The 26250-nt window shown below is 38.9% G+C and overlaps 2 protein-coding genes across 3 annotated transcripts in view; both read left to right on the top strand.

Moving 5' to 3' along the window:
* The window catches only part of Rabl3 (RAB, member of RAS oncogene family like 3), a 50311-nt gene extending 36116 nt beyond the window's left edge, over positions 1-14195 (top strand). The window contains exons 5-8 of the mRNA XM_008842911.3: positions 3847-3997; positions 8168-8239; positions 12613-12651; positions 13196-14195. Coding sequence (XP_008841133.1) covers positions 3847-3997; positions 8168-8239; positions 12613-12651; positions 13196-13255 — 322 coding nt within the window. The 3' untranslated portion in view covers positions 13256-14195. The remainder of the gene's footprint in view (positions 1-3846; positions 3998-8167; positions 8240-12612; positions 12652-13195) is intronic.
* An 8463-nt stretch (positions 14196-22658) lies between these two features.
* Positions 22659-26250, top strand: part of Hgd (homogentisate 1,2-dioxygenase) — a 54474-nt gene continuing 50882 nt past the window's right edge. For both annotated transcript variants that reach the window (XM_008842909.3, XM_029568182.1), the window contains exon 1: positions 22659-22819. In XM_008842909.3, coding sequence (XP_008841131.1) covers positions 22805-22819 — 15 coding nt within the window. In that variant the 5' untranslated portion in view covers positions 22659-22804. The remainder of the gene's footprint in view (positions 22820-26250) is intronic.

Raw genomic sequence — 26250 nt, 5'->3', positions numbered from 1 at the left:
CCCCTGTAGCCCCAGCTAGCCTGGAGCTCACTATGTAGACAGGCTGGCCTAGAACTCACAGAGATCCGCCTGCTAGGATTAAAGGGGTATACCACCATGCATTAGGAGATCATTTATTTATGCAGAAAGATATTCACATCGGTATCAAGGAATTCAAGATGGCATAGATACATTTGCATTTTGACTGTATAGCTTCATTTTCATCTTAGAGGTGAACCTGCACATGTACTAAACATTAATGCATTGCTTCGTTTTTGGTACATTTTTGTAACAGCAGAAGATTTGAAAACAACACTAGAGCCCACCAAGAGAAGATTTGTTAAATAAATAATGGTATAACCACATACTGGAATACTATTCAACGTTTTAAAAAAGAATCAGAAATATCTCTGTATACTAAAATAGAGACCTACAAGATAAATGTTGCTAGGTTTCAAAGACCAAGATGCAGAGAATGTATGAGAAAAGGGAGGAATAAAGATGTCTACTTATATTCGAATACAGAATCAATGAAAGGGGCTAGAGACTTAGTTCAGCTGTATAGTGCTTCCCTAGCATACGTGAGGCCCTAGGTTCAATCCTCAGCACTATTTTAAAGGAGTAAACAGAATAAAAAGGATTACTTAACAAGACCAGGGGAAAAGAATGGCTAAGAAAAGATTGCTTAGATCTATCTTTTACATCAGCTTACATTTTGAATCATATAAAAATTTAAATCAATTTTTATTAATTTTAAAAACATTTTACAACAGAGAATTTAAGGCATAAATACAAAGAATAATAACTCCTATGTACCTGCCAGTCAGTTTCAGCACTTTACCAACATACGGCCAGTCTTGTTTCATCCATTCCTCTACCCACTCTGCACCATCCCCCACACCCAGTTGAATTAGAAGCAGATGTTAGATATTACATCATTTCATCCATGTAGATTTCAATGTGCACTTTAAAAAAATAGGACTTTTTAACATAACCAACCTGAAGTTGTCATAAAAATGTAACAATTTGCGGGGCAAGGTGGTGCACACCTTTAATCCTAGCAGAGGCAGAGGCAAGGGGATCTCTGAGTTCAAGGCAGGCCTAGTCTACCTAGTGAGTTCCAGGCCAGCTGGGGCTATACAGAGACCCTGTCTCAAAGAGACCAAAACAAAACAAAATTAAAAAGTAACAATTCTTTAATGATATGATATAATTTTAATTTTCCCAGTTATCTAAAATTCTAGTGGTTGATATATAGAAAGCAGTATATAAATAAGGCCTTCTCATTATACTTGGTTTCTTAAGTATATTTTTAATTACTTAATTAATTTATTTTTATTTTATGTGTATGAGTGTTTTCCCTGAATGTGTCCTTAAGTGCCTTGGCCATGCAGTGCCCATGGAGACCAGAAGAGGGTGACAAATCCCCTGGAACTGGGGTTATAGATGATTGTTAGCTGCCATGTGGTACTCAGCCCTGGTCAGGCAACCAGTGCTTTAAATTGCTGAACCATCTCTCCAGCCCCCTTAAGTATATTTTAATCTTATATTATCCCACCCTTTTTAGACTATTTAATAGTTTCTTTGTAGAAGCAGGTGATTTTTTTTTTCTGTACAGTTTCCTGTATTCTGGATTTTGTTGATTTTATCCCTGTTGTATCTTTTAACCTTGTTTCTTTTAATCTTAATTTTCTTTCAGTGATGGTTAAATATAATATTGAAAAGATTCAGAATTTTTATTTTCTCAAAGTAATATTATATGTATAAAATGATAGTTTTGTCTCCTTGTGATTTTTAGGAAAGTACTAGCCTTGTCTATTCATGATAAACTCCATCAGTTTTGCACTTAGTGGTTTCAAAAAAATTTCAAGTTTGAATTTCAAATTGATAAAAAATTTAATATTTTATTTATTATTTTTACTTTATGTGTATGAGTGTTATGCCTGCATGTATGTAAGTGCACCTGTGTCATGCAGTACCCACAGAGGTCAGAAGAGGGCATTGGATCCCCTGGAACTGGAATTACAAATGGTTGTTAGCTGCCATGTGAGTCCTGGGAATCGAACCCAGGTTCCCTGCTGAGCCATCTCTCTAGCCCTTGATAAAAAGATTTTTTTATAAATGAAAATTATACAGGAAAGCTAAAGTGGTATGATTTTCTTTTTAAATTAATATTGTAATTGAGGTCACCATTCTATACATTTGTATCTTCAATGAATGTAATTTTTAAATGAAAAGTTATAAAAAAATGGAAAAAGGTATATATGCTTACATGATAATCTACAAGAGATTATGTAGGACTTTAACAGAGATGTATGTACCTCAAAGATAGTATTTGATAGAATACCTACAAAAATTTTCAAAAAAGAACTAGTGAATATAAGAAAAAGAAAAAAAAAAACCTGAAGGGCATATCTGAAAATGTAATTTTCCAGTAATTCAAATTTCAGTTTCAGACTGTCTCCTAAATCAGGTGTGGATAAGAACCTGTGGGTTCAAAGGAGTTGAATTTGAGCTGTTATTGACTTCAATGCAAATAAATAGAATGATATTTGTATGAGATAGGCTATGGAGTTCAAAACAGTCGTGTTCTTCTGAGACTGAACTGCAGCTGAGGCTATGCGAGACAGTTGTGAAGGATATAGCAGCTGAAGTAGTAGCCTTTCCTCCTTCCCAACTTAGAATTACTCAAAAAGAAAGAAAAATGCTCAGACAGAAAAAAAGCCATGGTCAACTGGAGTTCATTGGTTGAATTATACAATATTGATTTACTGTCATAAATTGTTCAAAGGCAGATTTTGCTGACTTGTCATAAATTGAACCTGTAATGTTTTGAGAAAGCCAAATCTACTTTCTTCAAATATGGGAATAGAATATAAATTAATTCAACAACAATGAACTTTGTTCCTTTCAGTAATGAGAACTATCATTTATACTACTACTCAATCCTTTGGATAAAAGTTGAAAGAAAAATGATTGTAATAGACCCAAGGCTACTAACCCCAAGAGATCTGATGGTCTATCCTCTGTCTCCCATGGCTGTCATGTCAGAGCAATTATTTGGTACTGAATTCTTGCCCTTTATTACGTTTTCCATTTCAACTGTTTCCTTTGATTTCCATTTGTTTAATCTTTTTCCAGCTGTAGTATCACCTGTGTTCTATTTATAATGATCTTCAGCTTCTTTATCTTTTTTTACTGTGACATGATCGTTTTTTGTTGTTGTTGTTTGTTTGTTTTTTGGTATTTTTTGAGACAGGGTCTCCCTGTAGCTCCAGCTGGCCTGGAACTCACTATGTAGACCAGGCTGGTGTTGAACTCACAGAGATCCACCCGCCCCTGCCTCCCAAGTGCTGGAATTAAAGTCATGCCCCACCACACCCAGCTCATGATCATTTTTTAAACTATTTATTGCCCGAAGTGCATTTGCAAGATATAGAGCTTTAGCATGCCACACAGATATTTGCATCGAATTGCTAAGCTCCTGGGTTTTCCTACACTGCCGTTTAAACCCATTGCTTCTACACTGAAAATTTTTGAAGCTGTTAACTATAGAAGACAGAGTTTTGAGGATAGTTAAGTCACATGATCATGATACATTTGATAGGCCCTAAATATTCAGGTCGTCTGTTAGAAAGACACATAGAAACAGATTTTGAGTAATAAGAAGAATAATTGGAACTGAATAGATGATAGATTGATAATGAATACATATGTAGAATAAATTGGTGGAATAGATTTATAGATAAAGATGAGCAGGAATCATATAATTACCAATAAAATTGTATAAGCTACTTGCATTTAAATATTATACATTTACATTGGAAAGGTAAATTCTGTTTACCTCTTCATGATTATTTATCACAGGGATTATGATCGAGAACAATTTGCTGATAACCAAATCCCACTGTTGGTAATAGGGACTAAACTGGACCAGATTCATGAAACCAAGCGCCATGAAGTTTTAACGAGGACTGCATTCTTGGCTGAGGATTTCAATGCAGAAGAAATTAATTTGGTATGTATTTTCGCTAATGCATGTTTGTATTATTATCAGGTAAAGACAAAAACCAAAGATTTATATTCAGGTCATATATTCTACTCAAAGAAGCTTTATACTCAAAGTCAGACTGTTGGACTCTGACCAGTCCAAATTGCAATGTAGATTAGAATGTGCAAATCTAGACTCACATGGATAGTCACTTTAACTTTGAATTTGTGTGCTGATCTGTTGGAATCTTCAAATTGTATTCTATGAATAATGTGAATAATGTAAATCATGGACTGCCTTGAGAAGATTTTTTAAAACTATACCAAATTCATAATAATGATTGATTAAGCTGATACTCTACATTGGTATTCTTGCTTTTGAAAAAGACTCAGCTGCTTACAACACAAAGTTTGCCTTAACAGGCAGCCAAACAGAAAATTTCAAACTGTAAACTAGGAGTGCACCATAAGAACTAACTTATATAACGTTTTTCATGTAGTCCCTCTCTGATTATTAGATTATTAGATTAATTAGAACAGGATTAATTAGAACTGAACTAAGAAATTGTGCTCCTGACATTACCCCAAAAGGGGCGTCAACACCTTCAGTTATGGCTACGTGTCATCATGCTTTTTGTTTTGTTTTGTTTTTGAGACTGGGTCTAGGGTCTCCTTGTAGCCCCAGCTCACTGGGAACTTACTATGTAGACTAGGCTGGTCTCGATCTCACAGAGATTCACCTGCCTGTACTTCTCAAGTTTTTGAATTAAAGGTGTGCTTCACCACACCCAGCCCTTATGTCATGAAGTTAAACAGAAACAGGTAATCAAACCAAAATTACACAAATTTAATAAGGCACTTTGACTCTACAGCCTGTGTTCTACCATTAAGCCTATTTCCCCTTAGTTATCCTTCAACTAAGATTTAAAATATTAGATCTAAAAGAACTTTTTGAAATTATCCATACCAATAATACAACATAATTTGCATTTACTGCAAATGAAAAAAGGTGCTTGGCTTATTATATCCAGTATAAATTTTTTCTGTTAAACTGTTTATTTCAATACCAAACTATTTTCTGTAGTTATAGTCATTTCTCAAGCTTAGACAAACTCTTCAGAGGTATTAATTTTTAGACTTTATCTTCATCCATGATCAATGGCAGATGGTTCTTACATCTATACTAACACAAACCTGAATGAATATTTATATTACCCACACTACTTGTGAAAATTTTTGAATGACTGTCTCTCAACTTTTATTCATAATGCTTGCAGTGCTCTGTTAAGTGTTTGCTTTTTTATGTGGTGCTGGGCCTTGTGAATGCTAAACATTCATTTTGCCAATGAATTACAACTCAGCCAGTACTGTTACTTTAAAAAGTGAGTCAGGTGAGTCTGATGTTTTTGCTCAACGATTCAACTTTGTAAACATTGCCTCTACCCCCATGAGGGAGTCAGCTTCTGTTCCCTTCCACTGTTTTCATATTTTACTGTACAGTACACTGTGCCCTTTTTTCCTGGCTGATGCCATGGAATGCTCAATGTAAATACCCCAGTCAGTTCTGAACCATGATGTTCTAGAGGACTCCTGCTATAGTATATAAATATATGTTTTCTGTGTAAGAGTAGTGCTGCTGTTACTTTATTTACACATTATTTTGAGAGGGAACTTTGCCATTAAGTACACTTAATTTGTTCCAATAGCAACTTTAATTTTTTTAATATTTTATTTATTATATGCAGTGCTGCAGAGGTCAGAAGAGAGCTTCAGATTCCCCTGGAACTGGAGCTAAGGACGGTCCTGTAGCCACCATGTGGGTGCTGGGAATCGAACCTGGGTCCTCTGCAAGAGCAGTCAGTGCTCCTAACCGCTAAGCCATCTCTCCAGCCCCTCCAGTGGTAACTTTTAATATATTTCTGAATGTATTTGTGTCTAGTGCCTACTCATTTCGGTGACAACCAGCTAGATACATATTATTCCTACTTGCCTTACAAAGTCAAGGCCAACTTTAGTTTTAGCAAGGTAAAAAGATAAGCAGTGGGACTTGACACTCAGTCTCCAAAGAGTTAAGTACAACAACATGCTTTTGGTTTTTATCTGGGTATACCTTTAAGAACACAGCAGAAACAATAATAGGACTATGAAGATATAAGGAATTAAAATTCAGGAGAACAGCTAAATATGGGAGAGTTTTAAAATAGGAGAGTAAGCAAAAAAGATTCAGCAAGTCAATATAAAACCTCAAATTGAATGTAATGAATGTAACAGCATTAGTGCTAGCCAATTGCTTCATGTATGAATTTACCTAAAACTAAAGCTATGGAGAAGAATCTAACTCATGTATACATCAAAGTGGAATAAAAACTGCCTTCTACCTAAGTAGGTACAAATTATATAAATGAAAAAGATGTGCTAGACTTATTATATCTAGTATAAATTTTTCTATTATATGCTTATTTCAATACTGAACTATTTTCTATAGTTAATAGTCATTTCTCAAGCTTAAACTATTCAGAGCTATTAATTTTTAGGCTTTTCCCTCATCCGTGATCAATGGCAGATGGTTCCAAAATTTTTCATCCTAAAAATCATAGGGTTTCAGATTTCCTACTCAATTTGAAATCGTGGGCCCTACTGTTAAGTTTTGTGGGAGAGATAGGACTCTGTTTGCTGTCTGATTAAGTTTTTGTATTTAGTAATTTAGTTTTATTTAGAGTCATCATTTAACATTCTGATGGTAGGGTAATCAATACACATTTTGTAAAACATCTAATGCAGGTCTGAGGTTGATTTCTTATATGTCCAACTGCTGCAGAGATGTGTTCAAACATTATTTCAAATACAAAAGTATGTACAGTGTTATTTCAGTATGTATAATCCTATATTAAATGCTTTTGTTCTTGAAATTTTAATATGATAGCATTTTCTTAGAATGAAGAAGGGAACTAACATTCCAATGTCTGCTATGTGACAGACGTGCAGTATCTCATTTGATTTTCACAGAGACCTTCTAGGTATTATCATCCTCATTTCATTAAATGAGGATGCTTTAAAGGCATAGTGGCTTAAGCTGGTTACACAATCTAGAAATGTTCTCACAATATTTGAATACAAAGATTGCTGGCCAGTGCTTTGTGATCTTTGGACATTGATACAATGACTTACTATACTCATTTATTTTCCAAATTCTTTTTAAGCTAATTGTGTTTGGGAGAGGGTGTGTGTGTGTGTGTGTGTGTGTGTGTGTGTGTGTGTGTGTTTGGAAAACATTGCAGTTTGGGGGCAGTATTTAAAATATGATCTTTGAAATTCTATATCTGGAAAAAACAAGAAATTGTTAACAAAATTTATTAGAAAGAAAGAAATCATGTTGGCCTGGCTGTTACAAAATTAAATTATTAAATATAGCGAAAGTAATTTCAGGAGTTCCTCAAGGGGCACAGAGTGCCCATGGATACATGCAAGACATCTCTTTGCAAAGGAGGCTGCATGATGTCTACATAGTTTGGTCTTGGTGGCATTTAAGGTAAACGTCAAAGTCTACTCTCTCTCGTTGTGGCAAGCAGTAGTGACAAGCAAAGACAGTGGAACACTGAACTACAGAAGGATTATAAGCTTTTGTTATAAGCTGTTACAATGACTTAGTGTTCCAAATTGTTTTGTCTGTCTGAGCACCATGATTTCTTATTTAAAGAATCCTATTAAATACTACTAATAATGTATCTGTTGTTTATTATCACCAAAACCAGTATGTCTCTGTGGTACATGAAGAGATTGAAAAAACCTTGACAACTCTTTGTTCTTTGGCCACTAAATCTTTTTTTTTTTCGTGTTTCCAGCTGTTATACAAACTGCATTGTACTTTAGTTACTAGCCTTAAAATATTAATAAAGTGTCTACTATTTCTAATGGCTATGTTTCTGATTTTCACAGTAGATGTAGACAGGTCACCTGATTAGTACCTTGGTTTTGTTAATAAACTATTAGTAATTCCATTATGAATTATTTGATGATGAGTACCTTGACTCAGAGTTAACATTGTTTAAATGACCTGTTTATGCATCATAATATTGCTTGATATTTTATGGAGTATCCTAATGATTTAGTATAGAAAGCTACAACAGGAATGGTTACAGCCATAACCAACAAAGAGCTGTTGCTTGCTAATTTTTACTGTGTGTCTCATGCTCTCTAGGACTGCACAAGTCCCCGCTACTTGGCTGCAGGCTCTTCCAACGCGGTCAAGCTCAGTAGGTTCTTTGACAAGGTAATGGATTCAATTAAGTTATTTTTAAACTTAACATATGAGAGCTTAAACTCTTTGTGGAATGCTGTGCCCTTTTGTTTCTTTATCCAAAACTTCACAGCCTGAATAATGCCTGTTTTGATCTCTCTTATCTGTTGGGATAATTGCTCAAGGGCCTGCTGACGTAGTTATTCCATCACCAATGTTCTCTAATCAGAGTAAAGGCTACTGGATTCAGTTACGGTTCTTAAAAAGACACCTCACTCCCCTCCTTAAAGCAATTTGTTTACCCATTTCTAGCTCTTTGTGTAATTTTTCACTACCCCATCTCCCAAAAGGCATTGAACTGAAGTTAAAGTTAAGTTCCTTTTATTCTCTCAGCTATTAATATTCTCCATATATATGTTATTATTTTGTCAGGTTATACTGTCTTCTTTGAGTGCCTAATGTTTCCATATCAGAAGCCTTTGCATTTCTATCATTGACTCTTTCCTAGCATCACCTTGTTGCTGAATTAGAGTGACTCAGCACACTGGTAAATTAGAGCACTGTCTTTCCTCAAAGGCTATGCAGCTGCCTTATGACTGTGTTGCCCAAGTTTGTTATCCGCCCAATGTAGACTTTACTATTCCCTCTCCCTCTCCCATTCTCTTCCCTCCTCCTCCCTCATTTGAGACAGGGTCTCCCTACCAAGCCCTCACTGGCCTGGAACTCACAGAAACCTGCCTGCCTCTGCCTCCCAAGTTCTGGGACTAAAGAAATGCACCACCACACCTGGCCTTAAATCTCATTTTAAGTGTACTCTCTTAAGTAAAAGATACTTCAGGCCTGGGAAGATGGCTTCAGTTCCCAGCACTCACATTGGTCTGCTCACAACTGCTTGTAATTCCAGCTCCAGGGGATCCAATGCCCTGCTCTGGCCCCTGTGAGCCACTGCACATACATGATACATATACAGACATGTAGGAATCCGATTCATACAACACACATGTACATAACTATTTAAGCCTTCTTTTCAAAATGTCACCAGAAGGTTCAGTCCTATATGTGTTGTTAGTCCAGGAAGGAAACTTTGTCTCATTCAGAACTCGTTCACTGGGTTATGGCAGGTAAGGGACAGGTGGACACAGATAGATTCTCCTACTTCTCAGAATAGCCACCCCTGTGAGTTAGGGGCTAGAAGAGTAGCAGTTTTTTCTGTTGACCCCAGTGTGCTGCATGAACATTAGCATTTTCTTGGGAGGCAGTGCAAAGAATCATATTTTCTCTCCATATTGATTTCAACCTAAAATGTTATAACTTCCACTTGGCTTAGATACAAAATTTAGGTGCCAAAAAAAAAATGCAATTTAGATACAGAATTCTAAGAGTGTCACCCTATGTCTGACCTGGAAGGGTCTCATAGTATACCATTTAGATGCTTTAAATATTTATTAATTTTAAGATTAAAAACTATAATAAGTTACATACTAGAGAAACAATGGATTTTATACTGTTAGAACCTAAGTTCTCAGGCAAAGCTTTATTCTTTAAAAAAGTCAAGAGTATGGGGCTGGAGAGATGGCTCAGCTCTTAAGAACACTGGTTGTTCTTACAGAAGACCCGGGTTCAAATCCCAGCACCCACATGGCAGCTAACAACTGTCTGCAACTCCAGTCCCAGGGGATCTGACAGCCTCTTCTAACCTCTGTGGGCATTGCATGACATGGGTGCACTTACCTACATGCAGGCAATACACGCATACACATAAAATAAAAATAATAAATAAATTTTTTTTAATATTTTTTAAAAGTTAAAAAATCAATACTAATAAATAATTATCAGCAAAAGAGAAAAGGTAACTTCTTTCTTTGTTGCCTAAATCTGACAGAATGCATGAAATCTGATGGGAGAGGGCACAGGGGAAGGGGTATAAAGATGAAACGCACAAAAATTCAATTAAAAATATAAATTAAAAATCTTAATTTAAAAAAGCATATTGGCCAGTCTTGCACACTGTACTGGAATATCTGAAAACAAGACACCTGCAATACAGTGTGCCCAGTTTTCTATATGTTAAACCTTATAGAATTTAAGGACAAGGCTTTTCTCTTACAGGAACTCCAGGTCCTTCTTAGAGTCTCGTAACTAGGAGAAATTCTGCACTAGAATGACACGCTTTCCCTGTCCTACCATAGAAGGAGGAAGGAGGAAAGGCATCAGTCCTTTTGGGGTTTTGTGGGTCACTGTCTTGCAGTACATACCAGCCAGAAACCAGCTTTTCTATGCCTGAGACCAGTGAATATATCTTTGCCCTGGGGCTCTTGTAGATTATATTGTAACCCAGACATATTCTCCAAGATAGAAGAAAGCTGGATAATTTGTCTCTTAGGGCATTGTGCTCAAGCTGGCACAGCCGGAAAGGACAGGCTGTGTTCTGATTCAAGTTCTTAGCATCATCGTTCCAGATTTGAATGCCTTAGAGTTCATCTCTACCTAATCTGTGTTCTTATTTTTCTTATCACAACAGCTCTATATAAAGAAAGAGTCTGTCTCTGCAACCAATGCAGTTTCTCAAGTGCTAGAATAGAGTTCATTATTTAAAAAATATTCTTCATCATCTGGAAGCATGGTGCTCAAATTTGTTACATTAGAACATACATTTTGTGGGGAGTTTTTCAATAGTATGTGTTTATGCAGAACAATTCACTGCTTTAATCTGTTTCTCCTGCTGACCAAATACATATAGTTCTGAAACTACCGAATTAAGGATGCCAGTGAAGCCCATAAAGGAAGCTAATTAACCATTTGATGTTGTGTCATCTGTCTTATTAAAGATGTACAAAATTGATCACTGTAGGGATATAGCAATATACTGCATCACACAGACCCTTTAAGAAATAGTGGTACTGCTGTAGCCCACAAGTGATTGGCCTTTATCTTATGGATCCTTTTGGAGCTGAATGCTAGAAGAGAACTCGACCAAATTTGTCTGCATACTCTATGAACTGATTGGGATGTTCTATCATTCTGTCATTATTTAGTTGTAATTATATATCATTTGTGATTTTGTTTTCCTTTTTAAATTTTTATGTATATGAGTGTTTTGCCTGCATATGTGTAAGTGCACCATGTGTATGCAATGCTGGTGGATGCCAGAAGAGGGCATCACATCCCCTGGAACTAGAGTTACTTACAAACAGTTGTTAGCTGCCATGTGAGTGCTGAGAGCTGAACCTGGGTTCTCTGCAAGAACTGCCAGTGCTCTTAACTGCGAGCCATCCCTTTTTAGCCGCCCCTAAAATACTTTTAATAACGTTTCCTACTCTGCTTCAAGACACCAGCCAGTCCTTGAAATGCTTTTCAGTCAAAGACACAAATTCTGGTCTGGCCTGAATTCAGATTCCTAAAAGTTTAGGGGAACTTAGGCTACTGAGAGTGGTGATGCGGGCTGTGTCCCTGTCCCTCACCTCCTCTACTACGTCACGAGGGACTCTACACATCAAGCAGCACGTCACTGGCTGGTACATGCACCTCATGCTCACTCCTAGGGAAGGGGTGTGATCGCTGTATCTACAATGCAGGTACAGTATGGACGGGGTCCGGGTCTTCTGCAAGAACAGTCAGTGCTCTTAACTGCTGAACCATCTCTCCAGCCCAATTTTGTTTTCTTTTGAGGCAGAATCTCACTACATAACTCAGGCTAATCTAAAACTCAGTAAGTTGCCCAAGCTTGCCTTGAACTCATGATCCTCCTGCCTCTGCTTCGTGAGTTCTGGGATTGGATTATAGTAGGGTGTCAAAATTATAGGGGTACACAACTACATTTGTCTTTTTTTAACTTTTTTTTTTTTTTGGTTTATTTTTGTTTGATGTATTTGAGTGTTTTACCTGCATGTATGTAAGTGTACCACATGTGTGCAAACCTTGTCAAGGCCAGAAGAGGGCATTGGATCAGTTGGAACTGGAGTTGCCATTGTTAGTCAACCATGTGGGTCCTGGAAATCAAACATGGGTCCTCTGTAAGGGCACTGGTGCTTTTAACCTCTGACCGTTTCTCCAGCCCCAGCACCTTATTTTTAACTCACTGTATTAAATAGCCTACAGCTATTGAAAAGATTCTCTCTTTTTTCTTTTTTTTCTTTTTTTTTTTTTTAGTTTGGTTTTTTGAGACAGGGTCTCCCTCTAGTACCAGCTAGCCTGGAACCCACTATATAGACCAGGTTGGGTTGGATATCACAAGATAACCACCTGCCTCTGCCCCCTACCCCAAGTGCTGGGATTAAAGGTGGGAAAAGATTGAAAAGATTCTTAATTTGGCTGTATTCATTTTAGTCCCATTAATGGACTTTTACAGTTAGCTGCTTTTCCAGGTAAATGTGCTAAGCCTTAAAATCTTCATTTGTTCCTCACAGGTCATAGAGAAGAGATACTTTTCAAGAGAGAATAATCAGGTTGGTATCTATCTTTTCATGATAAAATTGATTCTTAAATTTCAAAAGAGGTGGTTTCCAAATATATCTTCAGAAACGTTTTTCAAAAGTTAGGAGAACTTCTTTGTAGGTTCAAGCAACTTATTTTCTTCTGGCCTCTTAAATATAAAAGTAGAAAACCTGAGCAAAGGGAAAATAAGAAGAATCCAGGAATGAGGCAATATTCTAGAATACAAGGTAATAATTTGCTTGAGACTTCGAAGGTTTCTGTCTAGAGACTTTCATGATACAGACAATTCCTAAAGAAGTCAAGTTGGTGATTTTAGGAGATTCATCCTTTCCGACTGAATTGACACTGCCACCAATTTATTAGCAAATGTTTACCATATTTGTAGAATTTCTCTTTATATAATCATCTGTGGTTTGCTGAGTAGAATCTCTTGGAGACTTGGCTCTATAAAGAACAATAGGCTGGCATACAGGAACATAAACCAGGAAACAATTTAGTGTTAGAATCTGAATTCTTCCTGCTTACAAGTTAATGGGTAATCTTTCTTGCCTACAGATTCCAGGCTTTCCTGATCGAAAAAGGTTTGGAGGAGGAACGTTAAGAAGCCTTCATTAAGACTGAATTACAGGCATCCTGTGGAAGAGTGAGCAAGCAGTGGCAGTTTTCACAGCCTTCCTCTTTCTCTGACAAATTATTAACATCTCAGCCTTGTAACAAAAACATCTTCAAATGCTACTCTTTAACCTCGCCCTCTAATGGAAAAATGAAAAGAAACAACGATGTGGGAGGTCCAGACTTTGTCACTGTTCTCTGTGTTCCTCACCTTTCTGTCCCTGTTCAGAGCTTATGTAAAAGCCTTGTGGAAACATGAGATATTGTCAAACTGATGCCGGAAATGAGCAGTGACAGAGTACTGCAGAGAAAATTTACTCCTGCCTGGAACCAGAGGGTTTTTATGGTCTATAATTTTCCCATGCTCACTGCTGAAGACTTAATTAAGTACTTCAGAAATGTATCTGTGTTCTTCTACCTTTTTGAGGGGAGAGGTTATGTTAACCAGCCCTGAGTTGTCCACCCCAAACAATCTCTGTCATTTTTAAAGAGGCCAAATGGTATAATTTAATTTTCTCCACCCTCATTACACACAGGGATGCCTAAGAATAGCAACCCTTGTCTCCCTCTCCTCTCCCTTGAAAAAGGCTCAGGGGCTGGGAGAGGCGCACTAATAGCTGGAGTTAAATATAAATACAAATTAATAATACATGGAGAACAGGCCAGAAAAGAAGAATTCTGTGAAAAAATTGGCAACTCCTTTGATCTTTAGGCTGTGGCTGTTTTACTGTTTTCTATTTAGAAATAAGGTAATGTCTAAGACCTGCACAAGGGCAGTCAGAGAGATTTACAGCCTCTTTGGAGATTTGTTGTTTGAGTTGGGTTTGGGTTTGGGTTTTGGTTTTAGTTTTTTTTTGTTTTGGGGAGTTTTTTTGTTTTGTTTTGTTTGGAAATTCAGTTCCTGAAATGTCCCTTAACAATAGACAGTAAATGAAGAACACGATTCCTGTGTCAATAATGGATTTATGGAAAAAAGTAGAAGCAAGTTCCATAGCAACACATTTACATGAATCATGACCCAGTATCCCAGATTTCACAGTCACCCCGAAGCTTTTGGGGGTTGTGTGCGTGTATGCTTGGTTGTCCATCATTTTTAGCCCATGTTTTTACTTGTACAATTCTCTGTGCCCAGTTCTTCCTTAGTATATGAAATTGGTTTCAAAGCTATATTCAGCCACTGCATTCAGCACCTGATCACTTGGGAGCTTCCTGTCGCTGCTGCAGCTCTCTGCTCCCCTAGTTTTGCACCATATTAAAAAATAATAATATAAATATACATTTTCAGTCCTTTTTAAAACTAAGTAAAAACTACTAAATTTTCGTTTCCATTTTAAGTAAATTTGAGGAGTGCTTTGGAAGTCAAGGAGTAATGAAAGGGAATATTAAAATAAGAATACTAACAATCTTAGAAAGACAGTCTTAGGAATTAAAAAATACTTTTCATGAGCTGGACTATTCTCCAGTCTTCACTTCCTCACTAAGGAGGCCTGGGCCTGATTTTTTGTAAAGGAATGTTTTTCTGAATTCTGTATGTAGAATTCAGTGCAAGTGTGTTGTACCAGCAGCTGTGCAATTGAGAAGCAGAAACAAACACTACACAAAGACCTAAGCTATCTAAAACTTTGTATTTCTTTTTTAGAAATTAAATTAGGGCCTAGAGACATGGCTCAGCAGTTAAGAGCACTGGCTGCTCTTGCAGAGGACCCAGATTTGGTTCCCAGCACCCACGCCTCCACTCTACTCCTCCCCTAAAGCAAACTGTAACATCTAGCTGACCTTTCCCTGAAGTTGATCACAAAACCTTTATTCCAGAAGTACCCTCTTTATCCTGGAACAAAAGGTAGCAATACCAAGTGGACACTGAACAAATGTGTCTTATATTAGACATGTCCTATTTCCTAGTCATACTTTTGTACAAGTTATCCATAGATACACATTTACATGAATCATGACCCAGTATCCCAGATTTCACAGTCACCCCAAAGCTTTTGGGGGTTGTGTGTGTGTATGCTTGGTTGTAGCTTTCCTCTTGTTAATCTGCCTGTTGTTTTCTGTGCCTCCACCATGAATTTGGCCATGAATTAGAAAAGAAATGTCTTTCCCTACCATGCTCTAGGAAGAACTTCTCCCAAAGAGGTTGATCCACTTTAGGTTTAGCTTGGAGTCTCAGAATCCCATACTTGAGGCATTCATGTAGTCCAAGCACCCCAAACTATTATTTTCCTGTCCATTTTGAAAATGGGCTTCCTGGAACTGATGGACTGGGCCATCAGACTGGGTAAAGAGTTCCTAACTGCTGCCATTATCAGTGTTTTTGAGTCTTCATTTCAATCGTGTGTGTTATAGCACCTAACACAGGTAGAGCTTTGAATAGATATTTAGTAGATGGTGGTTTAATTGAGTTTTTAAAAGCACAGGTAACATCCTGTTCTATGAAATTTCATGACCTAATAATATGTCTGCATTGATTTAATATCTTAAAATTCAAAGGAGGACACTGTTTTGGGGAAAGGAGAAGAAATTAAAAATGCATTTCTTCATAGTTGAAAGACAGCTAAATCACTGCAAAGGGAGAGGAAAAGTGCCAGGAAACCTAGCCCTGGACCTCAAATATTCCAGAATATGTTTGTCTTATATAATATGTGGAGACAGAGTTTGCCAGGGCTATTCCATAGGATTAAAAAGAAATGTGACTTTATTTACAGTTAATCTAGACCTCCACGCAGTTGCTTTCAAACTCAAAATTCAAATTCCAGGATTTTATCTGCTTTGCCCTTCATACCCCCTAATTTTATATGTATGCAAAAAGGTATAGATTCTTTTTGAAGGATTGTTTTTTTTTTTTTAATGTGGCTATGTGTATATGTGTGCCATGTGCGTGTGAATGTCTGTAGATGCCAGAAGAGAGTGTTGGATCCCTGGATCTGGGGTTACAGGAGATTATGAACTGTGCCATTTGGGTACTGGGCACCAAACTCCAATCCTCTGAAAAAGCAGCAAGTGCTCTTCACTACTGAGCCATCTCTCCAGCCCCCAGATTTTATATTTTTAACAGACAAACTAAGTGATTCTGGTACAGGCAGTCAGGATCTGACATTTCAGAGACTAATGAACTCAGAAGTACAGACTACATAGTTAGTAAACAGTGCATTTTATGAGTACCACTATAACAGATTACCAACATCCAGTTTTGCTTAGCTCTCTGTGATCTCACCTTAGTGACCTGGTCTGTTTCTCCCTCTCAGAGCTTCCCATGCCAAGGTAAATGTGAAGTTATACCACCTGTTGGCAAAATGCAAGCTGTTTGTCTTTGGAATATTGCCAGTGTTTTTGTTGATGCCAATTTCTTCCAGGTACAGCCCATTATCAGTGCTTTGCTTGATGTGTCTTAGCACATCTTACTCTTGCACAATGTTTTTTTCTCAATTTGCTAACTAGTAGAGGTGGAAAACACAGCCCCTTGACTCTAACCAAGATGTAAAGACTAAAGACTTGCTCAGAACTGTCTTTTACTTGGAGACATCTGGAGTGGTAGCTTTGTGGTTCTGTCATTCTCTGCTTCTCATTACCCCAAACTCCTGTATGTAATGCTTTCCATTTGGGGTGGGAGGCAGTGTCGGTGATCTTCAAGTAGGGATGGGTACAAGCTTCGGTTCCCTGAGGTCTGTAAGCACAAATCATCAACTTCAGTATGCAGATATCTTTATCAGAATTGAATTGCTTATGAGCACAGCTCATTACTTTCACCTCTGCATTCACAGTCACCTTGTTTCCTCTACAGAAAAGGAACAACTCACTGGACAGTAGTACTATGGTATATTGCCCCAAAGTGTAAATGTCTTCCAGATGCCAGCAAAAGGACTTGGTTTTGTTTAAGGGCTTTGCATATACCATTCTCCACAATTATTTTTTAAACATACATGATGTGCATATATGAAAATGTCCCATTGAAACCTCATATTTTCTGCAATTAATATATACCAATTAAAAGCAAAAATAACCAAAGACAAGATCTGAAACAATCATCAAAAGTTTTTTTTGTTTTTTTTTTTTTTGTTTTTTTGGTCTTTTTGAGACAGGGTCTCTCTGTATCCCCAGCTGTCCTGGAACTCACTATGTAGACCAGGCTTGCCTTGAACTCACAGAGATCCACCTGCCTCTGCCTCCCAAGTGCTGGGATTAAAGGCATGTGCCACCATGCCCAGCTAAAAGTTTTTTTTTTTAATATTTTAAATGTATAATTCTAGAAAACAGTAAAGAAAACCTTAAGAAGCCATAGTCAACCAATTGCCAATTGCTGTTGGTTGCCCACCAGAGCTATCTGATAGGAACCCTGATCACAATACAGAGAAATCAAGCTGGAAGCTTCCTCCCTGCTGGCTAGCCCTCTCCATATATGAAGGTGCTATGCCGGCTGCTGGGGAGAATTGTCATCAACAGGCTTATTAGCTGTTGTGTGTGACAATTATCAACCAGACCTTGTGTATAACAGTTATCAACCAGCCAGACAAGATGAGTCCAGGGGTATAATACTAACAAGTCTGTTATGGGGGTAACCAACCACTTTCTGGTTAGATTTGATGCCCACTCCACAGGAGGGTGAGAACTCATACCTATACTATAAACCTAGTCAAAAGCTCATAGCTGGAGAGGGCATAGGCCCTAGTGAGAGTTACTGCTCTTGTTTTGCAAAATGAACATGATGTGCCCATCAAATTGCCTTCTAAATAACTTTATACCCATACATTAGTGCTACTGTCAGCTTTCATCAGAAAACCTTTTTGCAGTGGGCAGTGGTTACTCATAACTGGTCAAAGTACTGATAATAACTGCGAAATGCCCAGCCATAAATAGAATGTCAGTACACCCCCTCCAAGGTGCAGGGAACATGGAAAGAGGGACAGAGACAGCTGGAGGAAGGATTGGGGGACTAGAATGCTGGCTTCTAGGCATGATCTAGCTGCTGCATTCTTGAACTCGAAGCTATGATTTCCTGCACCAGAGCCGGCCCATCCACAACCTGCCATGAAGGAAGTAAGAGCTCATGCCCCACCAGAATTTATATACAGTTAATGGTTGACCGGGGTCTGCGGGGGGGGGAGGCATTTTCTTCAGTAGTGTAGTCACTGGTAAAAGGGTCCTGCTCCTATAAATAGACTGTCCTGCATGGTCCTAATGATACTGGGTCACAAAAAACAAGGCGTGAAAGTAGAAGGGAGACTGCTTAGGAAGAGGCGGTGGAAGAGGGGGATATGATGGGAAAGCACTATGCACATATATGAACCCACTATTATATATAACATATGCTAATAAGCTTTTTTTTAAAGAAATAGCCAAGGCTTTGTCTTTGTCAGGTCTTCTCCCAAAGTATAGAAGAAAGTGTAAATAATGGTTTTAGAGGCAGCAATATATAAAATTTACATTTTCATTTCTACAACCCTTTCTGAATTAAATGAGACAAAGTGTAATATTTCATTAGAGTAAATTATTCCAGTAGCTGGGTGATGAAGCCTTTTTCAATCAGGCTTCTAATTACTTGCTTTCAACACAATTAAAGAAGGACCTAACTGAGGTGTTGACTTATAGATCATTAAAAATAATATTTAATGATAAATTATATGTGGGTTTTTTTTTTTTCTGTTGGATTCAGAAGCCAGTGAAAAATAACAAAATCTTGGGGTGAGATGACCCAGGTTCAATTCCCAGCACCCACATGGCAGCTAACAACCACCTGTAATTCCAGTTCCAGGAGAATCTCACATGCTCTTCTGACCTCCATGGGTATTGGTGGACACAGGTGTACTTACATGCAGGCAATACACTCATACACATAAAATAAAAATGATAAAATATTTTTTTAAAACTAACAAAATCATATTATATCTTTACGTGAACAAATTTTCTCACCATGTATGTAAACCCACCCCCCAAAAAAGATGAAATGATACTGAATCCTGCTATGTTTTAGATAAAAGAATTATTCATAAATATACAAATTAAAGGGGAGAGAGATTCAGTTCATTTTAAAAAGCATTTCCAGGACTGGCAAGATGATTCAGCAGGTAAAGGCACTTGCTGCCAAGCCTGAGTTTGATCCTCAGTACCCAGATGGTAGAAGAAGAGAGCTGATCCCACAAGTTGCCCTCTGATTCCATATATGCACTATGGCATGCACCCCCCCCCCACACACACACACATACAGAGAATTATTGCATTTCCAGAAAATGTTTATCTCAATCTTCCAGGCTTGATCTGGAGAGTAGAATCCTTGCTGATAAGATTCTGGAAGCTCAATGTGGAAAAGGGAGTTTGGGGTTTGTTTGTTTCTGAGTCAGGGGTCACACACACTGTGTTGCCCAGGCTGACCTCAGTTGCCTGGGCTCAAGTAAACCTCGTGCCTCAGCCTCTCTCAGGATCTGGGACCACAACCATGCATCACAACACTTAGTAAGCTGGACCATCACCATTATGGCACTTCGTTTGGTCCTGTCCCCCTCTTGCTGGTGTCTGAAAATTGGGACTTTTTCTCAGGAGCTTCTGCAGTCAAGTTCCTATCTTGTGCTAGTATCTGAAGGAAGCAGACAGCTGCGGTTTCTGAGTCCTGCTGCTTGTCCTTACACTGCTTCACACATTCCCAGTATTGGTTTATCACATTCCCTCCTCTGTCTGGATTTTACCAGCTTTGTTTTTATTGCTCACTGATTTAATAGTGTTACTCTGCTCTGGTCTTGTATGTCTTTGACTGACCCTTCCACTGGGTGTGTTTTTAAATGTGGTTCACCTAACAAGGTCATGTCTGTCTCTCCTGCTTTAAATGTGCCCCAATAGTCCCGTTCCTGAAATGCTCCCCTTTAAGAACACCCCCCAGTTTCAGTTGCACTTCCCTAAACACTGCACTGCACTTTGACTTTTCCATCTTTGCACATACACTTCCCTCTGCTCAAGCCCTTTCTATCTAACTCTTGCTCTGTCACACAGCTCAGACATCTTCACTGGGAGGCCTTCCCCTCACCCTACTAGTCTGGGCTTGGTGCCCTGTCTAATCCCTGGAGTGGCTGTCTGATCTCTCCAGGAATACCCTGGTCTGGTAGTCACTATCATAGCATTTATCACCACTGTTGTAATGGTCCCTCAAGAAGATGAATGAGTGGGTGTGATTACATTAATTAAAATGGAAAGCCATTAGAGAATCAGGGCTACCTGTACCTGGGTTTTATTTACTTTCCTGTTATTCTCCATATATTTATAGCACAGTATCTGGCATATAGCACAGTACTTGCAAAGCAAACACTTGATTTATTGAATTATTGTTACAAAACAGAAAAAAGCAGAAAATAAAGTTAACCCACATAGGAGGAATTCCTAAAGTGTAGTAATAGGTTAATTCACATTTAACTATTGCCAGGCCTGATGGCATTCACCTTTAATCCCAGCTTTTGGGAGGCAGAAGCAGGTAGATCTCTGTGAAATCAACTAGCCTGATCTACATAGCAAGTTCCAGGTCAGCTGGGGCTACAGGGAGACCCTGTCTCAAGAAAAAGAAAAAGAAAAGGAAATATATATTTCCCCCCCAAGGCTCTCAAAGTCATTTTCATCCAGTCAAGACTCTGTCAACACTTTCTCTTTCAGAAGACTCACACCTTAGGAAAGAACTGAAGCACTTCTTAAATCTGCCTTCAAAGCTGATTCCGTAGAAAGAGCATAGTTTGCCTGGTCTCCATGGTGAATCCAGGCCATCTGTGGCTACAAGGAGACCCTGTCTCAAAAAAGACCAAAAATGGAAGGAAGGAAGGAAGGAAGGAAGTGTGCATGGGAAGGAAGGAAGGAAGGAAGGAAGGAAGGAAGGAAGGAAGGAAGGAAGGAAAGAAGGGAGGGAGGGAGGGAGGGAGGGAGGGGAGGGGAGGAAGGAAAAGAAAGGGCATAGTTTGTGGAAAAGTAAAGCAGTAAAGCTTTTCCATTGTCTTTTATTGGCTCCTGTGTATTTCTTTTTTGCAACCATCAAAAACTAACTTCCAAGATCAGTATATAATTAAGATCCTAGATACTCATAAACTCAGATATGCAAGAGATGCCTTCCTTGGATTTACTTTCTACTTTGAGTCTGCATACTGCATGAATAGTCAGCCTCACTAATACGGGGGTCTCACTACTCCCAAGTCTGCATACAAATTCTATAGTTTGTTTAGCCACATGTCATCTGTCCACGCTAACATGCTGAGATGCCCTGCAAGCTGCCTTCCAAACATCCATCCACAAGGTTGTCACCTCACCAACATCACTTGTCTCTATAAACATGCTCCTTTGGGCTGGCCCTCCATGTGGAATACCTCACACATCAAATCATTCCATTGCTGCTACAGTGTGCTGTGACCCCAGAACTCTGACGTTTGCTTACATCCATTTTGTCTAAAGATGTGGTCTCAAGTTGGCAGCCTATAGCCATTTCAGACCTGAACACATGGTTTTTAACTATGTGGTTAAATTATCACTACTTAACAAACCACCCCAAAAGTTACTAGTGTAAAATTGTGCATTCTATTTGCTCATGAGACTTCTCGTCAACAAACTGGGCCGGGTTTAGCTAATGACATTTCTGGTCTCACTTGGGATCACTCCTATGTCTGCAGTCATCTGGCAGCCAGATTGCCTCATTCACATGTGTGTGTTAGCATGTGTTAGCATGGGGCTTGTGGGGTTGTTGCCTAGCCTCTGGAGGCTAGTCTTGCTTCTTTCCATGTTAGTCTGAGACTGCAGGCAATACACAAGTATCTATAGCCAATTCTTCAAGCCACTGTGTTATATTTTGCAATGTCATGTTTCTAAGATTCAAAGAAGAAAAAGACTTTTGCATTTTATTTACACACACACACACACACACACACACACACATATATGTATGTGGGGGGTCTCACTATGTTACCCAGATTGGCCTTGAATTCACGGTCCTTTTGCCTTAGCCTCCTAAGTGCCGAGATTACAGGCATGAACCATCATACCCTACTAAAGACTCTTGATAGAAGGAGCAGAAAAACACATGCAAAGGGACATATACACATGGTTAGGAAAGAATCTCAGCAATTTTGGCACTACAATAGTGGTTTTCTTCCTTCACTCTCCTCTCTCCTTCCTTCTCTCCATTCTGAGAGGTCCCAAATTAAGTTATAGGCCAGAAGAGTAAAGAGGTAAGAGAAGCCATTTCAGCTCACATTTCCAGGTTATTCAACAAAGGGGGGAGAAAAAACAACTGGTTCTGGTGAAAAGGAATCTGACCTCTGCAAACTCTTAGAAACACCCTGGGGTTAATAATCACAAAAAAAAAAAAAAAACAAGAAAAGGTTGTGCAAGAATTTTAGATTTAGGTTTATTTAGGCAGTCTGGACTTTCTGCCCTTTCTGTCAGTTAGGCAATGCTGGCTGCCTGAGTGATCTGCTGACCACGAAAACACAGTGAAGTGGTGAGGGCAAGAACATTCAGAGCTTTGTCTTAAAGGGAAACAGGAGCATTTGGGCCTCACCATTTCCCTGGTCTGGGTTTCCGTACAGCAGAAGGAAAATGGCGGAATTGAAGGTAAGAACCATTTGACTGGGGCTTGGTTTAAAACCGTCGGGCTGAGGATGTAGCTTAGTGATAAAGTATGTGTTTACCATGTGTGGAGCCCTAGGTTCTATCTCCAGCACCAGAAAAAGAAAGGAAAAGAGACTCAGAGTAAGAGCTGGAGAGACATTTGGCTTCTTCAGCCAGACTTTATGGAAGTTTCTGGTGTCAGAGACTTGAGGGGAGGCTGACCCAAACTCCTGTGTTAGATGCTATGTCCTAGTACCGTGACTGGGCTGAGGGGACAAGGAAGAGATAATAGAAAAAGGAGATAATGTCCATCTCTTGCCTTTATTCTTTTCAAATATTGTCTTGGGGATCTGTGGACACCCTAAGAGCTCCTTCTCCACACTGACACACATTTCTCGCTATGTCTGTCTCTGTCCCCATGGCTCTCTGACATTGGTGTAGCTATAGCTTCCTGGACTGTTTCAGGCCAGTCAATTAAATATGCCTAACCTAGTCAATTATTTTGTAGTTTAGAATCAGCTTTGGACAGTATAAGACCCCAGAGCTAAAAGAGCTGTATTTTTATTTAATGTACCATTGAAAAGGAGTGAGGTTATGTGCTATATGTGCTAGGTATTTTAACTATGAATTAGTAATCTTCACAATAAACCTCAAATGTAAGTGCTCTTGTTTCTGTTTTAAACCTGTAAGGAAAGTAAGGGTCATAGGCAGTAAATTACTCACCTGAGGTCACTGCTAATAGATGATGGAGATTGCATTAGAGCTTGGGTTTGTCTGAGTTCAAATTTCAGGCTCTAAAAGGAGGTTTGATGGCTCCTACCTGACTGGTGCCTTTAGGCCAGGGAAAAGAGTGTGTTCCTGTTGACTAAAACTGTTCCTGGTGCTCAATTTCTCCTTGTATTACTGCTGACCACAAGCAACCAGAACTGCATAGAACTGCCTGGAATCTTTGCCCAAGCTGGGTAGAACAGACTCCCAAGGCCTTTTTCCTGAATACATTTATTGAACAATGCCCTAAAGCCTTTCAATCAATGCATAGCTGGAAAAATCAAACAGCCGCCTAATTAATAGACATCCTAATAGACTTAGCACCATAGTAAAGCGCTTGTTCCTTTATGCATTCCTGACAGCTGTCATTTTTTCAATAAATACCATGTATTAACATGTGATAGAGCAGATTAATACAGCAGAAGAACTGAGTCTGAGCTAGGTAGAGTCAAGAGAAACTTCTTAAAGGAAGCTGTTCCTAGGCAAAGTGACAAAGAATGGGGCCAGAGGAAACACCATGTGCAAAGATGCAAAATATGCAGAAAGCTCCCTGTATCCTAGAAACCTGGTGTTTCAGCTAAATTGGAGTCACTACATTGATGCCAGATGAAGGAACCCAAGAGAGGGTTTGATGTATGGATCTGAATCTCAGGAGAGTGGGCAGAGTCAAGGGACTAGATACAGGGATCATTAAGTCAGTGATGGCAGTTGAAGTTTTGGAAAGAGAATATATTTTAAAACTTTGTTTTCTAGTGAAAATCCCATGAGTAAAATCAGCAAGGATTGGAAATATCCTTGCCATTTATAAATAAATCATATCTAAAATCCTGTCCTGCTGCAATATTTGAGCAACTTATTATGCACAACACTACCAAATGTAAATTGCATGCTGGCCTTTGTTCTCAGTTTCAAAGGCATGCCCAGCCTGCCATATAATCTCCAGTAGGAAAGGTTATCTCTAGAAGTCAGAAATCTAAACACAGAGAGCCAGATTGAATCATATGCATTCTAATCAATAAACATTACTAACTTTATAAAGGCTATTTCTCATGTTTCCCTCCATCATTTTAATGGATATGTCAACATAAAACCTCAGATGAAATTTCATTTGCTTATATAAAGCACTTAACTAGAAGAAGAAAATTCAAAAGATAAAGTAGAAAGATAAAGTTTCAAGTGGATTCCATTCCCACATTCTTGAGGATGTCACTTCAATTCTTCAGTTCTCTGCTTCTAAAATGAAAAGTTGGTTTCACATGCAGACTCTGGGCCCCACAACTGGACACTGACTTATTAGCTTTGGGTCTGAAAAGATTCTAATGATTAGTGAGAGAGACGTATCATTTCCTGTTGCTGCTATACCAGATTACCACAAATTTATTGACTTGAAACAACACAGATCTATTCTCTTATATATTTGGAGAATGGATGCATGAAATCAGTTTTACTGGCCTGAAGTTCAAGTGTCAGCATAGTTGATTCTGTCTGGAGGCTCTACAGAAAGATGCTTCTCTGGCTTCTTGATCATCTAGAGAGTCTACATTCCTTGGTTTATAGCCCGTCCTTTGGTTTTATTTTTTGATTTTTGTTTTTATTTTTGTTCTTGAGACAGGGTCTCCCTGTAGCCTCTGTTGTCCTAGAGCTCGCTATGTTGACTCGCCTGGCCCTGCCTCCAGAGTGCTGGGATTAAAGGTGTGGCCCAGTTTGTAGCCTCTCCTTTGTCTTTGAAGCTATCATTCAGATCTCTGCTTCTGTCATCACCTTTCCTCTTTTTCAGTCAAATTGCCTTCTACCTCTGTAGAAGGACACTTGTATTACATTTAGGGTACACTCAAATATCAGGAACCTCCCCATCCCAAAATCTTTTATTTGATCACATCTGCTAAAGTAGAATGTATAACATTTCCAAGTTCTGCTGCTGAAGAACTGGAAAATGACCTCAGTCCTTGTTTGAGGTGTTGTGCCCAGAGAACGGATCCCCAAGAATTACCACGGAGTCCAGAGAGCATGCAAGAACAAAGAGTCTTTATTCCTGCTTAAGCTTGGACTCTCAGACCAAACTAACGAAGTGAGTCTGTCTGAGAGCCTTGATTGCAAGGGGAGGGAGCTTTTTATAGGTTTCAGACAAAGGGAGGAAGGGAATGACAGAGTTATATTTTGATTGGTCCAAAGAGCCTGCCTCGTACCAACATACTTTTGAATTGATTGGTTACAGTCTTGGGGGCTTCTCATTGGTGGGTGCTGCCCTCAGGGCTGTGGAATGTCCTGACTGTTATCTCCAGGGCTAGAGGACCCTGTTTATTCCTTGTAAGGCCTCAAACCTGCCTGGGCCCCCTTCACATGCCCGGGCTTGTCTAATCTATAACCACAGCCCTTGCTAGTACCTTGTAACAGCCTGGGACATCGCAAAATGGAGGGGCCAGCCAGAATGGAGTCGGTGCAGTTTGTCCCTTTAGTTCTTCTAAGCCAAGCAATTTACAGAAGCGAAAAGAGCCATTAGTCCTAAAGGGCAGGGGTCCAGGGGCACAGAGGAGGGCCTAAGGAGGAGGGCTTAACAGAGGCAGCCTAAGGTCAGAAACATCCCTTAGAATATCTTCCCAGGTAAAGAACAGAGACCCAGGAAATGAAAGTTCAGAAGCAAATACACCTTATGAGAAGAACAAAGC

This window comes from Nannospalax galili, unplaced genomic scaffold (genome assembly GCF_000622305.1).
Source record: "Nannospalax galili isolate Female #2095 unplaced genomic scaffold, S.galili_v1.0 scaffold18, whole genome shotgun sequence".
In the NCBI taxonomy this organism is placed as follows: domain Eukaryota; kingdom Metazoa; phylum Chordata; class Mammalia; order Rodentia; family Spalacidae; genus Nannospalax; species Nannospalax galili.
The sequence above is the reverse complement of the archived record's forward strand: the minus strand, read 5'-3'. Positions and strand labels throughout refer to the sequence as shown.